The following is a 26,538-nucleotide window of genomic DNA, read 5'->3' on the forward strand; positions in this document are numbered from 1 at the left end:
GTGGTGGTTAGTCGTGTGAACAAAACAAATCAAGCCTCGATGTCAGGACTTGAAGACGACCGTTTGAAAACTTGCATGTTGGCCATGAGGGCGCGGCCGTGCGATACGGGGGCGGGGCTAGGCAGCTGATGAGTCACCCTCCCACAAAGTTTGCAAGAGCAGAGTTTATTTTTTGTTGTGCTTTTTAACATTTGGCTCCAGATATCGATTGGTGTAAAGCTCCTTTCTCTCCTCTTCCTGTGGTCAAGGCCTCAGCATATCAGCTTTGACTTCCCTTCCTTCGCTTACGTTCCCACCAACCTCAGGAAGATGCATCTAATCTTCCGTCATTTTAAACTCCATCATTGGCTCAGGAGAGGACAGTGGCATCCCTGTTGCTCTGTGAATCTCACAAATGTCCCTTGAATCCCTCACTTTTATCTGTCATATCTTTACATTTACGTGCGTGCCTGTGTGTATGTGAACGACCATCGCTCGCTCTAAGCATTTCCCCGTTTCCAAAATAAAAAGCCTCTCCTGTGTCGTGTGTCAGGGTTCCCCACGTGTGCGCGCGTGCATGGGAGCGTTTTGGGGGCGTCCGCCCTTCACTCAAGGTCCCAGGGGTCGGTCGGAGTCTTCGGGCTCTCGGGGGACGGAGACTTCAGAGAAGGAAAGGAGAGACACAGAAACAGAAGGATAAAGAGGCCACAGTCGGGACGGGGGCGGCCAGGGCCCGCACAGCAGTAGCATACAAAAAGAAAGTGAGCGGCAGGCGGAAGCCGTCCGTCCCGTCACGCGCAACGTCACATCGAATGGAGAAGCGAAGAGGGCCGAGCATGTGAGGAAGAGGAAGAGAGCGAGAGATCGGCCGTCTGTCCTTCAGTAGGAGTGACCCCAGCCAAGGCGTCCATCCTCCCTAGTTCAGCTCGGCACAAATACATTCAGCGTGATGAAGAGGGGCAGGGAGTGATGGAGGGGGATGGCAGGGGAAGCACTAGGGGAGGGGCGGCCGACAGAGATAAAGGGGGGGGGCTCATGGGGATGGGGGGGGGGATGTGGTTTGAAATTGAAATAATTCACTTGAAAGGTAAAGTTTCAAAGGAATTATTGTGAATGAAGGTAACAATTGAGTACGATTCGATACTGCGGCGTACATGGACAGCTTTGGCTCATATGATACCATCGGAATCCTCGGTGAGAAGGAAATGAACGGTCGATTATCGGTTAACAATTCGTTTTTTTCCGTGTGCAAATATCCGAGAGAGGCCCGTTATCGGGATTGCGTGACGGAACACGTTCACTCGGCGCTCAGGGCAGCGCGGGCGGGGGGGGGGGGGGGGGGGGGGGGGGGGGGAGCGATCGCCCCGGGTGCCGGGTGTCGCCGGGCGGTGTGTGTGTGCGGCGTGTGCGCGTCGACGTGTGCGTGTGTAGGGTCGTGGGGGTTAGTGTCTGGCGGTCAGTCAGAGCGCGAGCAGGGAGGGCGAGTTCAGAGAATCGGAGGACTGCTCGCTACTGCTGTGGCGCTGGTTGGCACTGACCCCGCAGGCTCCCTCTGGATAGGTGAACACGAATGAGGATGTGTATGAGGGGTTGAAGCCGCCGTCATGGGTAACACCACCACCACCACCACCACCACCACCGTCGAGGGCCACGTGGCAGGCCCCTCCCGCCGCCGGCTGGCTCGAGCCATAGAAAGAAGTAGAAAAGGCTACCTCCTGCATTAGCCCTGGCGCTGGCAGCTGCTGCTGCTGCTGCTGCGGCTGGACGGCCAGCGAGGAGGTCGGGTGGGGGGTGTAGGCAGGAGGCAGGAAGAAATCGTCCTCCTTCACAGTCAGACCCAGGATGGACACCTCCTGCTGGCCGGGCTGGGCCAGCTGCACCGGGGGGAGCTGCGGCTGGCTCTGCTCCTGGTACGGGATCTTACAGCCGGGCTGGTGGGCCACCAGGACAAACTCCAGGCGCTCCTTCTCCTTCTGCAGCTCCGAGATCTCCGCCTCCAGCTCTGACTTCTCCTCCTCCAGGACGTCAGTCTCCTGCGGGGGGGGGAGACGGGGGGAGGGAGGGGGAGAGAGGGTCTGGTTACAGGTGAGGCAGACAGGGGCAGGTGGATCAGGACACGGACTGGATGCCGTGTTGTTTCAGGGTCTGCTGGTGATCTGGGGGTCTCCGTTGTGATTCTACAGCAGTAGAACCCCATCCCGACAGGGAGCATTGCAGTGCAAAATCCTCCCCTTTTTGCGCTACTAAAATTCAGTTAAAAAAGGTTTTACAACAACGATGAGGGCAAACGCTGCCCTGATCAGAACCACGGTAACGAGGGTTCTTGAACCCTCACAAAACGCGCGCCGGGCCTACCGACTGCAGCCGGTCCGTGAGTTCCCGCCGGCGGTTGCGGCACTTGGCGGCGGCCATCTTGTTGCGCTCGCGGCGGACGCGTCTCTTCTCCTCCTCCTCGGGGGTTAGCTGGGGAGACAAGACGAGAGGCACAGGTTGGGTTCTCCGTCGTGGACCAGCCCGAATCCCATGGTGCAACTCCGTGGCTCTCTCAGCACAAACTGGATGTGGGGTTGGTGTTGTTATGTGATGTGCTGTTCGGTGAGGTTCTTTGTGTCTTTAAGTATATGCACACATGCATACAGCGCGCTGCCCGCGTGCTGTGGTTACTCATGACTGCGTAACTCACACTATGTTGTTAGTTTAGAAATTAAATTTAGATTATCTTTTTTTTTAGAAAGGCCTGACCAGGGCCTGGGGGAGAGACCTTCTATGCAACGCGTCTCCACACATTGTTATGGCATTGAGTGTGATAACTGTGCATGTGATAATGTACTAACAAATAAACGAATAATAATTATAATAAAAATACAGTGACACAACCGGGAACGTAGGGGGGGGGGGGTCCCAGGGACAGGAAGAGAAGAGGAGGACGTCACGGGCACACACACTTACTAACACACCAACATCGCCGTCGTCACTCACTGACTCCTCCCTCACCCGGCGCGCACGGGCCCTGGAGGAGCGCATGGCGCCGGGGGCGGGGCCCTGGCCGGGGACGGGGCCCTGGCCGGGGACGGGGCCCTGGGGGTCCGCGGTAGAGGAGGAGGGGAAGGCGGAGCCCGTGGAGTAGCTGGGCCCCGGCATGTCGTAGGGGTCGACCAGGGGCCCCTGGTGGGTCATGGGGGGCCCCCCGAGGCCCTGGCCAGGGGCCTGGGAGGAGATGAGGGTGGGCTGCACCATCCACTGCAGGTCCTGGCTGCTGGTGATGGCGGTGACGGTGGGGACGAACGAGCCGGGCATCTCCAAGCCTCCTCCTCCTCCTCCTCCTGCTGCTCCTCCTGCTGCTCCTGCTCCCGCAACGCTGACGAGCCCGCCTACAGCCGGCACACACTCCTACAGGGAGACACGGGGAGGGTCACACACTGACTGACTGACTGACTGACTGACTGACTGACTGACTGACTGACTGTGGGACTGACTGACTGATGACTGACTGTGGGACTGACTGACTGATGACTGACTGACTGTGGGACTGACTGACTGATGACTGACTGACTGAATGACTGTGTGACTGACTGACTGACTGACTGTGTGACTGACTGACTGTCTGACTGACTGACTCACTGACTGTGTGACTGACTGACTAACTGACTGACTGATGACTGACTGACTGACTGACTGACTCACTGACTGACTGACTGTGTGACTGACTGACTGACTGACTCACTGACTGACTGATGACTGACTGTCTGTCTGTCTGTGTGACTGACTGTGTTACTGACTGACTGATGACTGACTGACTGACTGTCTTTCTGCCTGTGTCTGGCTGTCTAACTGACTGACTGACTGTCTGTCTGTCTGTTCTATCTGTCCGTCTGTCAGTCTTTCCATCTATCTATCTGTCTGTCTAACTATATCTATCTATCTGTCTGTTGATCTGTCTGTGCATCTATTGAAACACATTTATATATATGTACATATGTATGTATATAGAATTATTTTTATATGTCTGTCTATATAAATACATCTATCTCATATGAATTCAACGTATATGTCACGCATATAATAAAGTGCTGAGATACTTGGACGACTTTTCCTTTGTGATTGTACGTGGACATCATGAATTCATTCACTACAATACAACTATAGGATCACTAACTATATATATATTTAAATAAATACACGTGTAACTATCTTTCCACTTGTCTGTCTGTTTGGCTGTCATGACGTCTTTCTGTATAGTTGTCTATCTTTAGAACCCATCTGCTAGTAAAAGTGTGTCACTGATTTAGTCCAGCTCCATTATTATTTTTTGGTGTCGAGGGCCATTCTGGTCCCATACAGCCTGAGTCGAGGCTTTATTTAGACCCGGGCGGGGATCGATGCCAACGCGAGCAGCCCAGCGAGTATTATTAATATTCATACGAATGCTCGCAGATGATTGGATGAGGCGGGTTGGAAGCAGCTATAGAAACCAATCGGGTTCCTTCTCACCCGTCACTCCCACCCCGGTGTTCCCCTTAGCAACGCAACGTAACACTCCAAAATAGAACGCATTGACGTCACGCCGGGTCCGAGGAGGCGCGCGTGGAAGGAGCGGGAGGGGGGGGGGGGGCGGGGCCTCGCTGCGTACGTAGCGGGGGACGGGCCCCGCTGCTGACGTAGCACGTACGTAGGAGAGTTCCTAGGCGCTCTCGTTCGCTCTGCGGCCAGTGTTGCCAGATTGGGCGGGAAATCTGGCCCAATCTGGCAACGCTGTCTGCAGAGAAATAGCAGAATCCACCACGTTGTCATCGCCTGACAGATGAAGCCGCTTAATGCAAACCCTGGAAACCAGGCATGTACCGACCGTAAACACGGACGGCCTGGTTGCGATAACCGGGAACGTATCCGTGTTATGGTCGTAACACTGTCACTTCGCCCAGTGAGGCTGTGCATAAATCTAGGGTATCCCCAACATGCTGCTGTGGTTCCCATCCCACACATCACTCTAGACACACGCTCTCCCTGTCAGTCCTAAATATATATTATATCTATAAATACAGGCTCTGGATCAAAATTACCTGCGGAGCACTGGTGGTCGGCGGGCTGCCGAAGGAGTCCAGGGAGGAGATGTACTGGGACTCGATGGACGGGGACGAACTCTCACGGGAACCGCTGTCGATGTCTCCGGAGAACCCTCCGAACATTACCTCCTGGGAGACTCGAGGTGGGTCGGTCCGGGACAGCGGGGCGTCACCTGTAGCGACCACACAGCGTTACCCCCCACGACACGGTCCGGGACAGCGACACCAGTCGGGATTTGAGTCTCATTCAACCGGGCCGGTCCCGTCCTGTGCACACCATGAGACGGAGCGCGGCTTTGCGGTTCGCTGACCGCAGGCTTTAGCTCTGCCACCGTCCGGTTGTACTGAACTAGAACTTACCGTCGGCGATCTTCTTAACGTGGTGCGGTAAGGTGCTTTTTGTGTCTTTCCAAAAAAGTTGCATGGAGAAGGTGATCCGGGTCCCCTGGTCGCGAAGCGCCTGAACTCCAGATGTCGAACTCCGCTCAGACCGAGGAGGTTATTCCCTTAGTCCGCCGTCCGAATGTAAGGTTACAAATCCACGGAGGCTGGCCAACGTTGCAGTCTTTAAGTCCACGGAAACACGTCTCGCCTTATAGTCTTGAATTAATCCATCCTCTTTGAGTAAAACCAGGGCATTTCTACCTCTCTTTCCTCGCTCTCTTTAAGTCCCGCCTCGGAGTTCCGCCGTGACGTACGTGCCCATATATGGGGCTGCGCTGGTGTTTTGTTTGGTCTCCTTGGTGACGTTGAGGGAATCCCTTTTACCTCGCGCACTGGGAAGAATAGTCTTTTTTTTTACTATCAAACCACGAGATGTTTCTCACCGTCTGACAATGCATCAAAGGAAACGTTAAAGACATTCTGCGCGTTGCAAACGGAAATATATTAGTTGTGAGTTATGAATTATTTTTAGGCATAAGCACGTATCAATGGATAAGTCAGGTTAACCATCTAACAAGCACAGTTTGATCAAAAATAAACAAAAAGTGAACAAAGATTATGGCATTAGGCTACTTTTTGACCTTTTGGATTTTGGTTTATTTTATTACTTTAGGTTAAACTCAATTTACTGTGCGTCTAGCAGGCTAACTCCCTATTCCAAAACCTGATTCTATAATTGAGCATTTAAATTATGCATGTCGTTGTCGTTGGATCCAGCCGATACATTCTGACACAGGGGCTTCACGGACCTATCAAGTCGCAGACACGCAACTCCGGGGAACGACCTCGCTGGCTTTGTTGTGCAACACGCAGGCATTCCTTCAGCGGAGGACGAGCGGCGGGCAGAGGAAATCCTGCTGCCGACTCTCTCGGCCACGCCCCGGGAACCCTGCACTTTGGCACTGACTCAAACTTTTTTCAGGGAGGGAGTTTGTTCGATTTAACAACAGGCCTGGAGCAATTATGTTATGGCTGCAGGCAGCCAACTGACATCAATTATCCTGACAATAAGTGGCCGGCGTTTTTATTTGTGTGTGGTAATTTGATATACTTAGTGTTCTCCCAAACGTCACATTAAAGTTTGAGAAAGAATGATGAAAGGTCACATGAAAGGTTGAAAGGTCACATTAAAGTTTTCTTGAATCTTGAATCTTGAGTGTGTGCAGTTTTGTGGAATCTAGTGAACAGACTTTTCAGAAGGAGGTTTTCTTTCGGGTATAATCCCATGAAAATAAGAGCCCTTATGTTTTCCTTACCTTAGAACGAGCCTTTATATCTCCATGGGGGAGTCCTCTTCCACGGGGGCGGCCATTAATGCCCCGCCATGTTTCTACAGTGACCCAAAAGGGAGATTTGGCTTTGAAAGAACGGGTTTAAAGAAAGCGTTATCGGCTAGGAGTCGTAGAAAGGAATGGGTCATACCCATGGCTGAGACCCGTTTTGACAGGGTGAGGTTTAGGTTGACTTTTTGAGTAGGCCTACCATTGTTTTGTAGCAGCGCCATAAGGATGAACATTGCCAATGAAATGGGTCACACACCGTGACATCATGCCTGTGTCAGCTCATCCCTCTCTCAGACTCACACATCAACATCAACCGCTGGCCCGACAGAGCTGCACACGTCCACACACACCCTGGCGTGAGGCGTCCGATGATCCATTCTTCTCCTGTGGGGGGGGGGGAGACGGGGAGAGGGGGAGACGGGGAGAGGGGGAGAGGGGGAGAGAGAGTCTGGTTACAGGTGAAGCAGACAGTGGCAAGTGGATCAGGACATGGTGTGAAGGCTGTGTTGTTAATCAGTGTGTCTCTGTTGTAATGGTGCAGTAGTAGAAACCAATCACAACAGTGAGCGTTACAGTACAAATGGTTACTAAATTCTACAGACTGGACCTTTCAACATATGATTGCATTATATTGCATCCGCATTAGTATATTGCTATCTACGATATAGACCCAAAGCTGCCTACACATTACTCTATAACGACGTCATGATTGGCTACCCCCCAGGAGGCCGACAGAACATCAGATATGTAAATAAGTGTACGTGTGATTCCAAGTTTTCCCCGATATAGATAGTGGGCAGCATTAGTGACGGAAATCCAGGGCCTGTGCGTGCTGTTGATGCAGACATCACTGTCGCACACACACAGTGAATCATTGTTCCTGCAGGCGCGCTGCCCTGACGCGGCCCGTGGGAATGTGGCAGCAGGTGGGAGGGTCGGCTTGGGCGGGAACACCGGCCGGGAAACTATGAACGACAACAAGGAGGCTGGAGCGCACGGAGCGCGCCTGCCGGGGAGAATACCGCCGGGCGCACGCACACAAGGAGTGAGGGTGGAGAGACGGAGAAGTGAGGGATGGAGGAGGAGGGATGCAGGAGGGATGGAGGAGGAGAGATGGAGGAGGGATGGAGGAGGAGGGATGGAGGAGGGATTGAGGAGGAGAGATGGAGGAGAGATGGAGAGATGGAGGAGGGATTGAGGAGTAGTGATGGAGGAGAGATGGAGGAGAGATGGAAGAGTTATGGAGGAGAGATTGAGGAGAGATGGAGGAGAGATGGAGGAGGAGAGATGGAGGAGAGATGGAGGAGGAGGGGTGGAGGAGAGATGGAGGAGTGATGGAGGAGAGATGGAGGAGGAGAGATGGAGGAGGAGTGATGGAGGAGAGATGGAGGAGGAATGGAGGAGAGATGGAGGAGGGATGGAGGAGGGATGGAGGAGGAGGGATGGAGGGGAGATGGAGGAGGGATGGAGGATGAGGGGTTGAGGAGTAGTGTAGGAGAGATGGAGGAGGAGGGATGCAAACAGTGAGTCAGCGTCATGACGTCACGCACCGGAGGACGTCGTGTTCCGCGAGCACACTCTCGTAGCGACGGGTACCGGAGTGACTGATGCGAGTTCATGGGAAATGCTGAGGCTCACACAACACCTTACAAAACACACATACACACAACACAACGACTTACAAAACACACACACACACACACACACACACACACACACACATACACGCAACGCAACACACGCAACACAACACCTGACAAAACAAGCACACAACCCGGGAGCCCGCGGAACGAGGAGGATGTGTGGATCTGTGTGACAACGCGTCTGTTTGTGTTTTTAATAATTAATACAGAAAATCCTCCGTGCGTCGCCTCGAGGAACACAAAACGCAAAAAAAATAATGAATATTATGATTAAAAATGAGTTTTGAGTTCGATACCCGAGGTCACACAGCCCACAGGCGAGCATGCGCAGTGCCCGTCTCACCGCTAGTCTGCGGCGTGTGTACACAGCACGCCGTCACCATGGATACGCCGTTACGAGTCTGACGTAAGGACGTACAAATTCTCACTCGTCTTTTTGTTATGCCGCCCTAGCAACTGGTTCCCGTGGAAACCGGTGATGGGGGAGGGAAGAGCAGAAAGGGGGCGTGGTCAGCATGCACACGGCTTCCGTGTTTCGGACCGAGTCGGAACGCACTCAACCCCAGCGATAGTTCTGTTATTAATGTATTATAAATGTGTGTTCAGTTGTTACAGGCATGCCTCGCATGCAACAACTCAACACACATTAACAATACATGACACATAATAATAAATTACCCGTTTGATGGTTCTGGTGCGGCGCATTAATGTATCATTAATGTGTTGAGTTGTTACATCCGAGGCGTGCCTCGGATGTAACAACTCAACACACATAAATAATATTTATAAATTATATAATTATAACACACATTAATAACATTAATAGGCTGCACCAGAACTATCAAACGAGGATCAGCGTTTGCTGTTCACCGTGAGACTTGTGAGAACAGCAAACCCATCACCCTCTTAAAACAGATCACATCCATCAACGTGATCATCGTGACACGTGTTAAACATGATAATCATAATTATTCTAATTGAACATAATCATTATTTTATTGTTTAACAGCTGATCATTCTCTGTACGTCAGTTTTTTGGTTATCCGCTTATCTGCTGACTAACCGCTTGGTTAGTCAGCAGACATCCAAGAACTAATGTGAAGTGGAACCGAGTTTATCTATTAAGTTCTGACGGTGAATGTACGACAGCGATTTAACCTTTGTTTGTGACGTGTGTCTAAAGTACAACCAAACGAGGCGAACGTTGAATTTCATGCATATAAATATAATTTAAAAAAAAGACCGAACGATGCCTTATGGCATGCATAATGAAACGTCCACGATATTCTCAAACAAGAACTTGCAGAGCTATTGTTCTGTTGCGGAAAGTTCACGTGTGTGATCGGGATTTAATGAGCGTGTCTAATAATCCGGGACTTCATGGATCCGAATTCCAGGGCCAGAGGTTTAAATGTGCAGATGTTTAGATGTGATGATTGCCTCTGTTGTCTAATTCCCATGGCGAATTAGACAACAGAGTGGTTTACTCACTGCCGTCTCTTTGCATGCTGTCGGGAAACACACACACACACACACACACACACACACACACACACACACACACATACAAACACAGTCACTCTGTCTCCATGTCACTCTCTCCCACACACCCACCCACACACACACACACCCACACACACACACACACACACACACACACACACACACACACACACACAAACACACACACACACACACATACACACACACACACACAGGTCTCAGGTTTCCTCCAGGGGGGCGTGGCCTGTTTGCACTGTCTTCCTGCACAAAATATTGTTGCCAGGCAACGGCCAGCCCAGTCTCACCCCCCCTCTCGCCTAGGCCGCCTTGTTTACACCCCTTCTGCAGTCCTTGGCCGACAGCGTTACATAACTTTAACTGCCTCTGCCCGCCTCATTCACGAGAAATCTGATCCCTCGCTCATTGTGTTTACACGGAGCCCAGCCACCGAGAGAACCGGGCCAGTGGTTCCCCTGTAATTCACTCGTCAGACTGGCTGCCCGGTAATCCCTTACTCAGCAGTCCTGAAAAGACCCCGTCCGAACCGAGCCGCTCTCTGATTGATGAGGCCACGCGTTCCTCTCGGCTCAATCAAACGCAGAGCTCCAACATTTTCCCCCACTTTATTTTTGCATGCGAATCCACTCGATGTAAAAAGAAAGTTTAGGAAAGTTCAACACACATGTACATGTTCTGGATCTATTGCAGTTATTAAACGATGGCTTGTAAACACGGTCCTGGAAATGTAACCAAGGGATTCTGAAGCTTTGAACACGCAGACCTCGTCTCTTTGTGAGCTCTGGTTAAAGTAATGCGGTCTCCGATTACAAAGACATTGTTAGCAGAGCTGGCTTTCTGTTTCTGCTTATGAGACAAATGGAATAAACCCAGTGAACCAGGATCGCAGCACACTACACACTACACATTGCATGCTCCACATCGCACACTATACACTGCACACTACACACTGCATGCTGCACACAACACACTGCACGCTATACACTACACACTACACGCCTGGCCCTGGTGGAATAGTTTACTGTAGAGCGCGTTGGTTCCAACCCAGTGTTTATTCAGCCTCTGTTCAGACTCCTTCTCCCTGTCCAGGACGCAGTGGGGAACACTGTGAGGGTTTATGCGTCGTGTTGAGGGTAATCTCAGAGATTTAAACGCAAACAATGTTATGCTAAAACAACAGCACTATAATAATATAAAAACAGGACGGAACTTGCTGTGACATATTTTGCTTAATGAAAACCTCAATCTAACAGACAGCATTGGACAGTATGAAAGCTGTGATGATGCTTGTGGGAGTGAGTGTGGATGATGGCTGGTTTAGGATGGGACTGATTCTGATTGGACTCTGGGGCTGGGTGAACATAAAGGCCCCGTCCACACGGGCCAGAACGGTCTTTTCCCCTCTGTTTTCCTTTGATTCGTTTCAGGAGTATCTCCGTCAAGACGGACTCATTGCGAAAATGCATCAAGCTGTAGCAACGTTGTAGTACATATTCAAGGCGCTGGTTCTCCACAAAAGATAGTGGAGCGCATCAGGCCTGCGCGCTGTATACAAACATTCAGTCGAGGAGGAGATAACAGTTGTTAAACCTTTTAGATTGAGCAGAAATAATTTGTAATGTACCATTAATTACATTTACCAAGGGGCTGTGTTTAAAAAAAATAAATAAATAATAATAATAATCAACGCAACTCTAATGTCGCCCAGCTGGTGGGGGGGGGGGGGGGGGGCGATGAGTTTCAGTCGCCCACACGAATCCTAGCACGAAAACGCATAGGTCAGTTTTTAACTTATCCACCCTGGGAACTGGTTTCAGAAAAGTGTCGGATCTGTCTGGACGGTCGGCCGCTTTCACCCAAAAATCGGTTTCGTGCGGACGGGGCCTAAGTCATCAGTGTGCACAGGTTAGGCCAGCCATCGCCCCACACACTCAGGGAGAGATCTCCTGCATGGCAGCATGGAGCAGGCCACGGATCTGGATCAACAAACCGTTACATTGAACCGGTCCTCCAACACCACCGTCCTACGTCCGTTTGTCTGGAGGTGCCCAGTGGAGTCACCTAGGAGGAGGATCAAACACACACACACACACACACACACACGACCCTGAATAGCCTTTATCGTGATCCTATTTACCCAGTGCAACATCGTGCTTCTATTGACGCTCAGCACGTCAGGCGGAAATGCAGATCGTTTTCCTTTCTTTTCGGTCTTTTTTTGGGCTCCATCGACGTCAGCGTGGCGGCAGCGGGAATCAGAGGGATTGTTCTCCTGTCATCCGAGCTGCCTGGAGGAGGCGGCCCAAAGTTAGAGCTGTGGGCCTTGCAGTCCGCCTCCCTGCCGCTGACTCACAGCCAGCGTCAATCCTAGCCTACTTTCAACAGCGCCCCCCCCCCCCCCCCCGCCCATCACCTCATTCAAGGATCACCTTGACAATCACATCCCACCATTACCTCTCTCTCTCTCTCTCTCTCTCTCTCTCTCTCTCTCTCTATCTCTCTCTCTCTCTCTCTCTCTCTCTCTCTCTCTCTCTCTCTCTCTCTCTCTGTCTCTGTTACATAACCTTCCTTCCTGTTTCACATGGACCCCCCCATGGGGCCGTCCCTATGGGAATGCAATACCAGTAGTGAACCACCAGTATGGTACAGGAACCCAGTGAGCGAATGGAGGCACCATGGCAGCGCGGGGCGTAGATCGACAGAAGCTGTGATGATAGCAGCCGCCCTCGGCTGAATCCACTGCACCCCCTCAAGTTGTTCATCTCCTCTCCCCCTCTCCTCCTTCTCCTCTCCCCCCTCCCCCTTCAACCTCCTCTCCCTCTCTCTCCTCTCACCTCTCCTCTCCCCCTCTCCTCTCCCCCTTCTCCTCTCCCCCTCTCTCCTCTCCTCTCTCTCCTCTCCCCCTCTCCTCTCCCCCTTCTCCCCCCTCTCCTCTCTCCCCTCTCCTCTCTCCTCTCACCTCTCCCCCTTCTCCTCCTCTCTCCTCTCCCCCTCTCTCCTCCTTTCCTCTCCCCCTCTCTCCTCCTCTACTCTCCCCCTTCTCCTCTCTCCTCTCCCCCTCTCCTCTCCCCCTTCTCCCCCTCTCCTCTCCCCCTTCTCCTCTCCCCCTCTCTCCTCTCCTCTCTCCCCTCTCCCCCTTCTCCCCCCTCTCCTCTCCCCCTTCTCCTCTCCCCCTCTCTCCTCTCCTCTCTCCCCTCTGCTCTCTCCTCTCACCTCTCCCCTTCTCCTCCTCTCTCCTCTCCCCTCCTTTCCTCTCCCCCTCTCTCCTCCTCTACTCTCCCCCTTCTCCTCTCCTCTCTCCTCCCCCCTTCTCCTCCTCCTCTCCTCTCCCCTCCCTCTCCTCTCCTCCCTCCTCTCCCCCTTCTCCCCCTCTCTCCTATCCTCTCCTCTCCCCGCCCTCTCTCCTCTAACATCCTCTAAGTCTTACACATTTATAATATTATAAATATTTACCACCAAAGACTGAATTATAAATTGTTATATTTAAAATGAATACAATATAACATTGGATTGGTGTGCACAGAGATACCGGTATATATACAAACTCTTCAAAAGTTTAATGTTATTGTTTGATCTCACTACTGTGATGGATCGACTTCTATCTCGTGGGCTTGGTTTGAACCATCGTTAATAGTTGCCTCTCGACATTAAAGTGGCATCAAATGTTGAACAAATCCTCAGAAGTCAATTCAGTTCCAAAATTGAAAGATTTGGTCGACATAGAGCGAGTTATTTGACCTACTGACTGACTGAAGCTGGGAGCTCCGGCTGGCCTAAATACAGCCAAACGAGGCCCTAGGTGGCAGTGGCCCCTGATTAGAGGACTACACACAAGGCCCTAGGCTCCAGAGGCCTAAACACAGCAACACAACACAGGGGGAGCTGGAGGAAACGTAATTCCAGCTCTCATAGTCTCAAATTAACAGCCAGCAATTATCTCACCACGTTGGAAATAGACTCGCGGAATTCATATACTTACATCCTATGCCAGCCCGAATGCACAACGCTCACTCGCTCACTCACTCACTCACTCGCTCGCCTCCTGAAATACCCCGGCCCTGATGACTTAGAAACACGCTGGTCGACGCCGTGCGTGAGTGACCGAAGCCGGGGCTAAATCGGAACGCTTGGCATTCGACGTACGCACTCTCCTGCTCGCCCCTCTTCTCCTGCTCGCCCCTCTGCTCCTGCGAGTCGCTACAATCACCGTGTTTTTTTCTCTCCTCTGTAGATCGCGCCCCCACACCGTACACTACAACCGCGTATCCTCCCCCGCCCCTACGGCTCGGAAATAGCCGCTCCTGAACGAGCAGACGGTAAACTTCTCCTCCACATCACCGCGACCCGCCGGACACCTGGAGGGGGAGGGGCTAACCGGATCGATGGATTCGGTTCAATAATGTGGGAGGCGTCCATAACTTCCGTTACTGATCTGATTTACCTACCGGAACTACGAGGCATCATAAGCTGTGGTACCACTGCAGCCTACCCAAAATAAAAAAAGATTAAAAAGTAATCTCGTTAATATTATTGCTATTATCATTATGATCAATGCACAGGAAATAATTACTGTAGACTGTAGAGTGTGTGTGTGTGTGTGTGTGTGTGTGTGTGTGTGTGTGTGTGTGTGTGTGTGTGTGGTGTGTGGGAGAGAGTGACATGGAGACAGAGTTACTGTGTTTGTATGTGTGTGTTTGTGTGTGTGTGTCTGTCTGTATTTGTGAGTGTGTGTGTGTGTGTGTCTGTGTATCTGTATGTGTGTGTGGGTGTGTGTGTGTGTCTGTATTTGTGTGTGTGTGTGTGTGTGTGTGTATGTGTGTGTGTGTGTGTGTGTGTGTCTGTGTATCTGTATGTGTGTGAGAGAGAGTTGGATGTTGGGAGGATCAACCCATCGGCCAATGGCTGAGCGGAGATCCTGTGAGACTGGCAGTCAAGCCGGTCCAGGCTTGACTGCCAGTCTCACAGGATCTCTTGACTGCTCATCCTTCATGACCCTAGAGGCCCCCCCCCCCCCCCCTCACACACACACACCCCGGGCCTGGGACTGACCCACTGGTTATGGTGGAACACAGAATCACGCCCGACTGCTATAGAACATAACAACAACATTTAGGGATCATCTATTTATGAATGAGGGGTGGAACACTGAGTTCCCTGTCGGCCTTCTCTCTCTCTCTCTCTCTCTCTCTCTCTCTCTCTCTCTCTCTCTCTCCCTCTCTCTATTTCTCTCTCTCTCTCCCCCACTTTCTCTCCCCCTCTCACGCTCTCTCTCCTCCGAGGTAGATGGATGGTTGCCGAGGGCAACCTGTGTGTAGTCACTGAATGTCGAACAGGAAGTAGTGTGTGAGCAAAGAGTCTATTTATAGCAGCGTGTGGAATAAAGACAGCCGTGTGTGTGCACGTGCACACACACGTGTGTGTGATCAGGAGAGAAGAAGAACAGGTGGACAAGGCAGACTGGAGGGAGGGGGGGAGGAGAGGAAGGGAGAGAGGGAGGGAGGGAGGAGGGAGAGAGGGGTGGAGGAGAGGAAGGGAGGTTGGAGGGAGAGAGGGGTGGAGGAGAGGAAGGGAGAGAGGAAGGGAGGGAGGGAGAAGGGAGAGGGGGGAGAGAGTGAGGGAGGGAGGGAGGGAGGAGGGGAGGGAGGGAGGAGGGAGAGAGGGGGGAGGGAGAGAGGGGGGAGTGAGGGAGGTAGGGGGGAGGGAGGGGGAGAGGAGAGGAAGGGAGGGATGGAGGGAGGGCGGGATGAGGCAGCGTAGCGGAGGAGGAGATGAGTAGCGTACTGACGCCGTGCCGGGCGTCAGTCGTCCCAGAATAGAGCGGCTGCGTAGAGCGGCTGAGACATCACCCTGGGGGGGGGCAAACCCCCCGGGGTGTGTGAGGCTCACCCTCATACACCCCGGGGGAGGGGGGGGGCGAACTCACCCTCACACCTTTAAAATCTTGGTACCTGTGTGTGTGTGTGTGCGTGTGTTTGTATGTGTGTGGGTCTATACATCTTGGTACCTGTGTGTGTGTGTGTGTGTGCGTGTGTTTGTATGTGTGTGGGTCTATACATCTTGGTACCTGTGTGTGTGTGTGTGTGTGTGCGTGTGTGTTTGTATGTGTGTGGGTCTATACATCTTGGTACCTGTGTGTGTGTGTGTGTGTGTTTGTATGTGTGTGGGTCTATACATCTTGGTACCTGTGTGTGTGTGTGTGTGTGCGTGTGTTTGTATGTGTGTGGGTCTATACATCTTGGTACCTGTGTGTGTGTGTGTGCGTGTGTTTGTATGTGTGTGGGTCTATACATCTTGGTACCTGTGTGTGTGTGTGTGTGTGTGCGTGTGTGTTTGTATGTGGGTCTATACATCTTGGTACCTTGCTGTGTGTATGGGGGGCTGAATATGTGATTCGGTATAAGTCAATATTGGTACCTGTGTGTATGTGTGTGTGTGTGTGTGTGTGTGTGTGTATGGGGGGGGGGGGGTACTTTGTACTTGTGAGTGTGTGTGTGTATGTTGATGTATGATTGTGTGTCTGTGTGTGTACACACAGACACACAATGACATGGATACATGAATAGGTTTGCACTCACCTGTGAGCAGATGTAAAAGGTTACAGGAAAAATCTTGAACACATTTGGCTAAATAAGATCTTTATTATATTTATTTTCGTCATATCATTTTCATTGGCATTTTTATTTGGATGATTTGATAAAATATGTATGTAATGATATTTTCTATATCTAAATATAGTTATATAGATGTCTAAAGATATAGATATATTTGAGATTTATAAGATATATGATTACCAACACTTTAAAGCAAATGCTCTTAGAACCAAAATTATCTTTGGATTGGATTATAACTAATTAATAAAAACACAGCATAAAAACATTTGCATCAAACTATTTGATTACAATATGGATAAAGTGAATATATTGGCGACTTGCCCTTAGCCTTGAATCTCTTTGATGAACCAAGGCTATATTAATACTAGAAAAGAATAGCAAAAGTTACCGATATTGGGAAACAGCAAGCATTAATAACGGCATTCATGATATAACACTCTGGAAGAAAGGCTTCGGGGTTAAACAATGCTGCTGTCGCGTTTGAAGTGCGTTAAAACCCAGGCCGTCACTTCCAACGGTCGGGCGAGCATCGGTAATGATCCTGTAGGCAGGGAACCCCCGCTGAGCTGAATGAGCGCTCAGCAGCCAATCAGAGGGCAGCTCAAAGAGGAATGCGCGTTCAGCAGCCAATCAGGGAGCAGCTCACAGAGGAATGAAGTGCAGCAGCCACTGAGGAGGAAGCAACGACAGTGTGTTGGTCAGCCTCCCAAGATGACGAGCGCTCGCTCTGACTGCGACCAAAAGGTTCGTTGAATTTAGATTCCAATGAGTAAACTCGGACATAAATAGAATGCAGTGCGTACTAGTGTTGATTTGTTTCAATGGTATTTTGATTTGATAACAAACGTAATCAAATATTATATCTGAATCATGATACAGTCACTGGAAGCATTCTTTGGGAACCGTTTTTTCCAGATGAAATTGAGTCACTATTTGGAACAGAGTCACAGTGCGTCTGCTAGTGAGTGATACCAGGTGTGGAATGGGGGAGGGGGGGGGGGGGGGGGCACATGGGACCTGTTGAGACCCCCTGGGACCAGGTGAGAGAGGGCCCCCATCAGGGCTGTTACTGGTACTCACCTGGTTGATGCCTCTGGCCTTCACCTCCTTGCTGCCCTCTGCCTCGTACAGCCCTGTAGGGAGAGAGACACACTTAACCTCCACACAGCACGACCTGTGATTCACTCCTTCATCAGAGCTGGGGTGTGAATGGGCGAGCTCTCTGTGCTACGCTTCCACTCCCAAGTGAGCTGTCATTCAGCGTCAAAGACCAGAGAAGCCCTGCTGGTGTTGTGTCTCCCAGCGATGGTGAGCGACGGCCGAGCCTGACGTTAATCCTCCAGAGAGTGGCGGTGTTTACCCGGGGCGGCGGTCGCCACAGCTGCTCAGTGTCTGTCCCCCGGCCGGGACCTGGGGCCCGTAGCGTGAAGTATTCTGTACATTTACATTCTTATAGAGCAGGGGTCAGCGACCTTTTCAACATGCAGTGCCAGTTTGACATTTTCTCGTTAATGAGTGTGCCTTAAGCAACAATATATTAAAAATTAAGCTGAATTAAGACACAGCGACCAAAAACATTTCTAGAAGACCTGGAATTGTACTATTTCCATATAGTCCACGATCATGCATCAACATTTTAAATGTTTTTTGGGTTGTTATATTTGCAACATGGGCTTACAAATTATAACTACATATCAGAAAAATTCAGAAACTCATTCAAAAAACATATTTGCACTGTGAGAAATGTAAAAAATTAGAATATAAGAGAATGTTGGAACCATCCACATCAATATCTTTAAGACATGTACAGCTTTGCAAAACCATGTGCAGGCGATGCATACAGGCCACTTGCAACAATATTTTAAATATTTTCATCTCTATTACTCACAACATAGGTTTAAAAGCTATTAATTGATCCCATTTCAGAACACTGCTTTCTGTAACTGATTTAAACATATTTGCACTGGGAGGAAACGCCCAAAACAGAATAAAGTGAAAAAAAAAAGGTAGCAATGATTACGCTGCCGCATTGTGCTGTGAATTTTTTTAATAAAAATAATAATAATAATAAAAAAAAAAATAATAATAATTTTATTTTTTTCCAAGTGTGCCAATGATTCTGCTGGCCCGTGCCAGTGGGGGGGCGCACGCCTAGGGCTGCCGACCCCTGTCGTAGAGACTGTTGTGTTGTGGCGCCCGAATGCTATGAGCTGGGTGGTCTCTCTCTCTCCCTCTATCAATCTGTGTGTGTGTGTGTGTGTGCGTGCGTGTGTGTTACCGAACAGCGCGCAGAGGCGCGTGACGGAGCGGACGAAGCCGCTGAAGGGGAGGTGGGGGTCCCCGGAGCCGAAGCGCTCCACCAGCAGCCGGACCACCTTCCCATCGCAGCGCAGCCCTGGGGGGGGGGAGGGCAACTGATGGGGAGGTTTGGGCTTGGGTTTGTGTGTTTGTGTGTGTGTGTGTGTTTGAATGTATGTGTGTGTGTGTCTTTGCATGTGTTTGTGTGTGCACATGTTTATGTTTTGTTTTTGAGCATCAGTCTGTGAATGCACGTGTGTGTGTGTGTGTGTGTGTCCGTCTTCGCATGTCTGTGTGTGCGTTTGACTGGCATCATTGTGTGAATGCACGTGCGGGTGTGTGTTCTTTGCATGTGTCTGTGTGCACGTGTTAGTGTGTGTGTGCGCATACACGTGTTTGTGTGATTACACACATGTTTGTGTGTGTTTTTGTGGTTCTAGTGCAAGTGTGTTTCCAGTGTGTGTGCGTTTGCGTGTGTGTGTGTGTGTCTGTTTGCGTGTGTCTGTGTGTGAGTGTGTGTGTGTGTGTGTGTCTGTGTGTGTGTCTGTGTGTGTGTGTCTGTTTGCGTGTGTCTGTTTGCGTGTGTCTGTGTGTGTGTGTGTGTGTGTGTGTGTGTGTGTGTGTGTGTGTGTGTGTGTGTGTGTGTGTGTTACCTGCTGCGTTCAGGGCCAGGTCGAGTTCAAAGGGGCTCATGGCCCCTGAGGAGTCCTCGTCGTACTGGAAGAACAGCGCCTGAGACCAACACAGAAATAACACTAACAAAATCAACACATCAATAACATTAAGAACATCCACACATAAATAACATCAACGCATAAATAACATTCATGCATAAATAACATCAAAACATTAATGACATAATAATTAATCATAACACCAGTGTTTAGATTCTCTACCCACACTCACCAGCATCACACACAAACACGCACGCACACGCACAGTGTGGCAGCAGTACCTGTAGATTGCGCACGTTGCCCAGCAGGACGGCGGCCTGCTGGCGGCTGAGGCTGCAGCGGCCTTGTGTCTGCGAGGGAGTGAAGGACGCGGCGAACCGCGGGACGAAGACGCTGCGAGGGAGCGGTGGTAGGTGTGTGAATGAAAGGGGAGATTAAAAGGACGTCTCCGTGGAGAGTGTTAATAGCCGGTTCACGGGAGGGGAGGGGTGGGGAGCGAGGGGCTTTAATGATGATGAAAGGATACGTCCTCTCCGAAGATGAGCTGTCGGCATGTGTCCAGCGGGAGATGGTAATCTTTCACCAGAACTACGCACGGCCGACGAGGACAAAACAAGCGGGAGGATTTAAGTGGGAGTTGGCGGAGGAAGAGCAGTTGAGGTCAGGGCACGGTATTGCTTGATAAAAACACAACAGTTTTATTAACATATGAATCTCGTTGTACTTTATCTGAACTCATATGAGCGTGTCTAGACTCTAGACTGTTCCCGACCGCTCCGGATCTTTTTAAGGTAAACGGAAAAGGGAGCGCTTCTACTTGTCCTTTACTCCCACCTAGTGGCCGACCGACGTACTGCGGTCAGACGCTTCACGTTGTATCGGTATGTCAGCTTCTGTTGATACAAAAATATGTAAAGGATATTTCTTACCTGTGTTCAAAAGATTCATGAATTCTTTAGCATCTAGTCTGTCATCCTATTCGGGAAAAAAATAAAAAACATTTTTTATTTTTAAATGCTTTCTCCAGAAAAATAAAATGAGATGAAGAATAAGAAACACAATTCTTACTGGGGCGGCCTTCTCATCAAAGAACTTCTCCACAGTGACCAGGTCCACTCGAGAAACAGGTTCTGACATGACCTGCAGAGGGAAGAATAAAGCAGTGATACGTGGTTCATAGATAAGGTAATGCCATCAATGAGTCTCTCTACTCTGTTATTATATTTATCAAAGTTATATTATGGATATTTTATATCTATCCATTCCCAGCCAGCCGTACCCAGCTGGACCAGACTCACCATGAGCAGACTGGAGGAGCAAGTGAAGTCCTGGGACCTACAGCACAGGAGACAGGAGTCAGCCTCACCCCCACCCTCATGACCCCCCCTGCTGTGTCCCCCACTGGACAGTGCTCCCCCCACCCAGCCGTGCCCCCCCCAGCTGTGACCCTACCCTAGTGTGCCCCCCCCGTGCCCGCCTACCCCAGGGTGTTCCCGGTCTTGGAGAAGATGCGCAGGCAGAAGTCCCCGGAGATGTTGGGTCTGTAGGTAGAGGCCAGGAGGACGTAGGTCCCAGGGGCCAGGTTCAGCTTCTGCCACACGGCCCTGGGGTCAGGGGTCAGAGGTCAGAGGGGAGGGGTCAGAGGGGTCAGAGGCCAGAGGTGTCCCAGGGGCCGGAGGGGTCAGAAGACAGCAGGGCGTTACTGGTTTACCAGCAAAGACCACTGGGAACCAGCGACCGCCGCTCACAAAGGGGATGTCACATCCAGGACAACTTTCCAGGACTAGGTTAGGTGAGTTTATATACTCTGACACATCGTTAGGTGAGTTTATATTCTCTGACACATCGCTAGGTGAGTTTATATTCTCTGACACATCGTTAGGTGAGTTTATATACTCTGACACATCGTTAGGTGAGTTTATATACTCTGACACATCGTTAGGTGAGTTTATATTCTCTGACACATCGCTAGGTGAGTTTATATTCTCTGACACATCGCTAGGTGAGTTTATATACTCTGACACATCGTTTGGTGAGTTTACATACTCTGACACATCGCTAGGTGAGTTTATATACTCTGACACATCGTTAGGTGAGTTTAAATACTAATACATCGTTAGGTGAGTTTAAATACTCTGATACATCGTTTGGTGAGTTTATATACTCTAACAAATCGTTAGGTGAGTTTATATACTCTGACACATCGTTTGGTGAGTTTATATACTCTAACACATCGTTAGTTGAGTACCTCTGAGCCTTGTACTTTCCAGAACGTCCCACCGGCTTGTTGCTCTTGAAGAAGCTCTGGTCCAGACACATTCCTACCAGCTGGGGGCAGCAGAGAGTAGTCAACACAAATAACGTACGTAGAATCCTGATTACATCTGAAGACATTCTGCACAATACTCACCTCAGGGGGAACCTGCAAAACAAGCAGAGGCAGAATTAACTACGCTGAGTTTGCATCTTTAATAACCAATAACATGATTAACATATGACTAATACTGTCACTATGACACTTCTACCGCTATAATATGCATATTTCATGAGAAAAGTGAGTACAGTGTTTGCATAAGTTGATAGCTTACGTTTGCATTAGTCGATATCATAAATCTACGCTAGCGACCGCCTTAAAACAGTTCCTTCGTTATAGCATAGAGCTACGCTAACGACTGCCTTATAGCAGTTACATCGTTTTAGCATATAGCTACGCTAGCGATCACCTTATAGCAGTAACATTGTGTTAGCATAGAGCTACGCTAGCGACCGCCTTATAACAGTTACATCGTGATAGCATATAGCTACGCAGGCGAGCGCCTTATAGCAGTTACATCGTGCTAGCATCTAGCTACGCTAACAACCACCTAATAGCAGTTACATCGTGTTAGCATAGAGCTACGCTAGCGACCGCCTTAAAACAGTTACATCGTGATAGCATATAGCTACGCTAATGACTGGCTTATAGCAGTTACATCGTGATAGCATATAGCTATGCTAGCGACCGCCTTATAGCAGTTACATAGTGTTAGCATAGAGTTATGCTAGCGACCGCCTTATAGCAGTTACATAGTGTTAGCATAGAGCTACGCTAGCGACCACCTTATAGCAGTAACATTGTGATAGCATATAGCTATGTTAGCGACCGCCTTATAGCAGTTGCATAGTGTTAGCATATAGCTACGCTGGGGACCGCCTTATAGCAGTAACATCGTGTGAGCTACGCTAGCGGCCGCGTTGCGTACCCTGTAGACGTGGAAGGCGATGTACAGGAAGTTGACGCTGGTCTTCTTCCTTCGGTGCTTCTGCAGCAGCTCCACCAGCACAGTGCACCTCTTCGCCTTCTCCTTCTGCTTCAGGGCCACCTCCTCCTTCACGGTCAGGGGCCGCGCCTCCTCTTCATCACTGTCCTCCTCCTCTTCATCATCACTGTCCTCCTCCTCCTCCTGGTCCTGCTTAGACAGAACCAGGTTGAACTGCGGGTTCTTCCAGAACGATCCTGGAGAGAGAGAGAGAGAGACAGAGAGAGAGAGAGACAGAGAGAGAGAGAGAGAGAGAGAGAGAGAGGGGGAGAGACACAGAGAGAGAGAGAGACAGAGACAGAGAGAGAGAGAGAGAGAGAGAGAGACAGAGACAGAGACAGAGAGAGAGAGAGACAGAGAGAGAGACACAGAGACAGAGACAGAGAAAGAGAGAGACAGAGACAGAGAGAGAGAGACAGAGACAGAGACAGAGACAGAGAGAGGACACAAGAAAGGGGATTGGAGGAATAAACCTTACATACACACACACACACACACACACACACACACACACACACACACCCACACACAAGCAAGGACACACAAACACACACACACAGGAAAAACTTGACATGCATATCCTTGCAAACACACACCCATGCACAGTCACATGCAGAAACACACACACATACACAAACACGCACACACACCAACACACACTCACATACGGGCACAAACACACACACAAAGTATGTAACACAAACACAGAAGTAAACACACACACGCACACACAGCACCAAACACTCAGATGCGGACACACACACACACACACGCACACACGCACACACACAGAGCGTACGTCGGTATCGCCGGCTGCCCCCTGCGGTGGTGCCCTTCCTCCAGGCCCCCTGGTGCTCTGTGATGTCCCAGACGGAGGGGGGGGCAGGGGTCCAGCCGGGGGGGTCTAGGGTCTGGGGGTTCACGCTGCACAGCTCCACCGTGTCAAACTGCTGACTGAAGTCCTCCGCGCTGATCCTGACACACACACACACACACATGAGTGTGGGTGTGTGTGTGTGTGTGTGTGTGTGTGTGTGTGTATGTGAGAGTATGTGTGTGTGTAATGTGTGTTTGCAAGTGAGTGAGTGAGTGAGTGAGTGAGTGAGTGAGTGAGTGAGTGTGTGTGTGTGAGTGTGTGAGTGTGTGTGTGTGCGTCTCTATACCAGAACTCTCCGTCCTCCTCCAGCGTCAGGTCGATGCGTTCCTTCTCCTTCTCGTCCACATCCTTCCACTTCTGGTTCCTGGAAAAACACAACTCCACTAGGAATGTTTCCCACATATATTAGCACACACACACACACAGACACACTAGCAGACACATACACACTAACACACACATACACACACACACACCGACACACAAGCACACACCTACACACACACACACTGACACATGCACACACAAACAAATACACAAACAAACAACACCGTTTCACACACACACACACACACACGCACATTTAAAAGCAAACAAGGATGCACACACCTGCACACACAAACACACACACACGCTCCCTGAAGCCTGCTCCCCAGCTGACTCACCTGTCGCTCCAGGGTCCCTTGTACTCCACGAAGCCCCAGGGGTTCCTGAGTCTGAACAGGAGGGACTCACCTGTCCCCTGTCTCACCTGGAGGAAACACAGAGGGCAACACCTGGGTCACAGGAGGGGGTCACTCAGAGAGAGACCACCGTGGGCGGTCTCCTGAGCCTCCTGGGGTCAGTGGACAGGTGTGGGCGTGTCTGTCTGGGGTGGACAGGTGTGGCCGTGTCTGTCCAGGTGTGGGCGTATCTGTCTGGGGTCAGTGGACAGGTGTGGGCGTGTCAGTCCTGGGGTGGACAGGTGTGGGCGTGTCTGTCTGGGGTCAGTGGGCGTGTCTGTCCTGGGGTTAGTGGACAGGTGTGGGCGTGTCTGTCCAGGTGTGGGCGTGTCTGTCCAGGTGTGGGCGTGTCTGGGTACTGGCCTTGGTGCTGCGAGTGACGGCGTAGGCGTGGCCTTTGACGAGGCCGTTTCCTGTCACCTTGCCGACCTCGCTGTAGTTGCTGGCCTGTGGAAACAACCGGTACCATGACAACACATTGATACCATGATAACACGTCGTCAGGGTAAAGTAATAGATGACATGCAGTTACTAACAGCAATATTAATATTAGTACTATTATTAATAGAAATATCCATAGCAATAGTTGTTGTGAATGTTACTGTTACTATTGCTTTTACTGTTACTTTTGATGTTACAATTTAATCTAAATATTAGGATTATCATCATATCCTATAATATAATATAATATATTATTGTTATTACTGCTACTATTACTTAGGGTTAGGGTTAGGGTTAGGGCTACTTAAAAATACTACATCTACTTCTACTGTTACTATTTAACATGACTGTTGAATAATAAAACTGAATATTACTGTTACTGGTGTTGGTTTCACCCTAATAACAAGTCAGAGTGAGGTCAAGGGTCACCTTAATAACCGGTCAGGGCAAGGTCAAAGGTCAACTTAATAACCAGTCAGAGTAGGGTCAAAGGTCACCTTATAACCAGTCAGGGTAGGGTCAAAGGTCACCTTAATAACCGGTCGGGGAAGGGTCAAAGGTCACCTTAATAACCGGTCAGGGTAGGGTCAAAGGTCACCTTATAACCAGTCGGGGTAGGGTCAAAGGTCACCTTAATAACCGGTCGGGGTAGGGTCAAAGGTCACCTTAATAACCGGTCGGGGTAGGGTCAAAGGTCGCCTTAATAACCGGTCGGGGTAGGGTCAAAGGTCACCTTAATAACCGGTCGGGGAAGGGTCAAAGGTCACCATAATAACCGGTCGGGGTGGGGTCAAAGGTCACCTGTATGAAGCAGCTCAGCAGGCTTCGGCGGGCGAGCGCAGCCGTCAGCGCCCTCCACAGCACCCTGGGGGTCCGGGACGCCACCGGCAGGGAGTAGGCGATGCCCCCCGTGAAGTCCTCCATGCCCTCCGAGATGTTGCCCCCCCGCAGGCTGCTGTACGACCCCATGAGCCTGGGGGATAGGGGGGCACAGGGTCAGCGGTATGGTGCTAGTATAGTGGTAGGAATATAGTAGTAGTATAGTAGTAGTGTAGTATAGTAGTATTAGTTTAGTAGCAGTATAGTAGTAGTAGAGTAGTAGTATTAGTAGTTTAGTAGTATAGTTGCAGTATAGTAGTAATGTAGTAGTATAGTAGAAGTATTAGTATACAGGGTGCCCCTATACTCATTAGTAGTAGTATAGTAGTACTTTGCATAGGCCTTCTCCACCAGGGCGCCCCAGTACTCGTTGCGGGTTCTGGAGTAGCTGAAGAGGAGCCGTCCCTCACGGACGGGCAGCCGGTCGTCCACCACCACCTCCACCCACTCTCCGTACTGCCAGAACTACAGAGGGTGGAGGAGGCTGTGAGGGTGGGGGTGAGGCCATCCACCACGTCACCCACATAGGCTGGTCCCACGGTGACGGTGTCTGACTCCCAGACCAAAGGGTGTGTGTTTGAATCCTGTGCTGTGTTCCGATATCCACACTTCCATGAGTACACTTAGACGTAGTACACTATCCGCACTCACTGGTGGGGATAGTTTGTGTGCAGATTTTCAGATGTCAGTGTCGTTCCAAATCGAACACTCCGTGGTGCACTAACCGGAAATTACAATCGCGACTCGTCCCACGCAATAAACATCCCGCTTTGAACGGTGAACTATTTACGCCTAGCAGCTATA

The 26,538-nt window shown here is 50.4% G+C and overlaps 2 protein-coding genes across 2 annotated transcripts in view; both read right to left on the bottom strand.

Moving 5' to 3' along the window:
- Positions 1–1,439: 1,439 nt before the first annotated feature.
- fosb (FBJ murine osteosarcoma viral oncogene homolog B) lies at positions 1,440–5,590 on the bottom strand (the record flags this gene model as incomplete). The annotated part of the gene is made up of 5 exons (XM_079731535.1): positions 5,403–5,590; positions 5,040–5,215; positions 2,929–3,369; positions 2,335–2,442; positions 1,440–2,012 (listed from the first exon to the last, which is right to left on the bottom strand). Exons 1-5 carry the CDS (start codon positions 5,464–5,466, stop codon positions 1,440–1,442), a joined length of 1,362 nt encoding a protein of 453 aa, XP_079587661.1. The 5' UTR covers positions 5,467–5,590.
- An 11,097-nt stretch (positions 5,591–16,687) lies between these two features.
- capn12 (calpain 12) overlaps positions 16,688–26,538 on the bottom strand; it is a 15,488-nt gene continuing 5,637 nt past the window's right edge. The window contains exons 5-23 of the mRNA XM_079732838.1: positions 26,066–26,199; positions 25,657–25,828; positions 24,778–24,861; positions 24,358–24,443; positions 23,979–24,056; positions 23,615–23,790; positions 22,759–23,012; positions 21,927–21,938; positions 21,765–21,844; positions 20,998–21,120; positions 20,815–20,851; positions 20,585–20,656; positions 20,446–20,491; positions 20,043–20,104; positions 19,798–19,866; positions 19,496–19,574; positions 18,823–18,939; positions 17,625–17,677; positions 16,688–17,213 (exon numbers count right to left, since the gene is read on the bottom strand). Coding sequence (XP_079588964.1) covers positions 17,187–17,213; positions 17,625–17,677; positions 18,823–18,939; positions 19,496–19,574; positions 19,798–19,866; positions 20,043–20,104; positions 20,446–20,491; positions 20,585–20,656; positions 20,815–20,851; positions 20,998–21,120; positions 21,765–21,844; positions 21,927–21,938; positions 22,759–23,012; positions 23,615–23,790; positions 23,979–24,056; positions 24,358–24,443; positions 24,778–24,861; positions 25,657–25,828; positions 26,066–26,199 — 1,761 coding nt within the window. The 3' untranslated portion in view covers positions 16,688–17,186. The remainder of the gene's footprint in view (positions 17,214–17,624; positions 17,678–18,822; positions 18,940–19,495; positions 19,575–19,797; positions 19,867–20,042; positions 20,105–20,445; positions 20,492–20,584; positions 20,657–20,814; positions 20,852–20,997; positions 21,121–21,764; positions 21,845–21,926; positions 21,939–22,758; positions 23,013–23,614; positions 23,791–23,978; positions 24,057–24,357; positions 24,444–24,777; positions 24,862–25,656; positions 25,829–26,065; positions 26,200–26,538) is intronic.

The sequence above is a fragment of the Pollachius pollachius genome (assembly GCF_949987615.1).
Source record: "Pollachius pollachius genome assembly, chromosome: 3".
NCBI classification, from domain to species: Eukaryota; Metazoa; Chordata; class Actinopteri; order Gadiformes; family Gadidae; genus Pollachius; species Pollachius pollachius.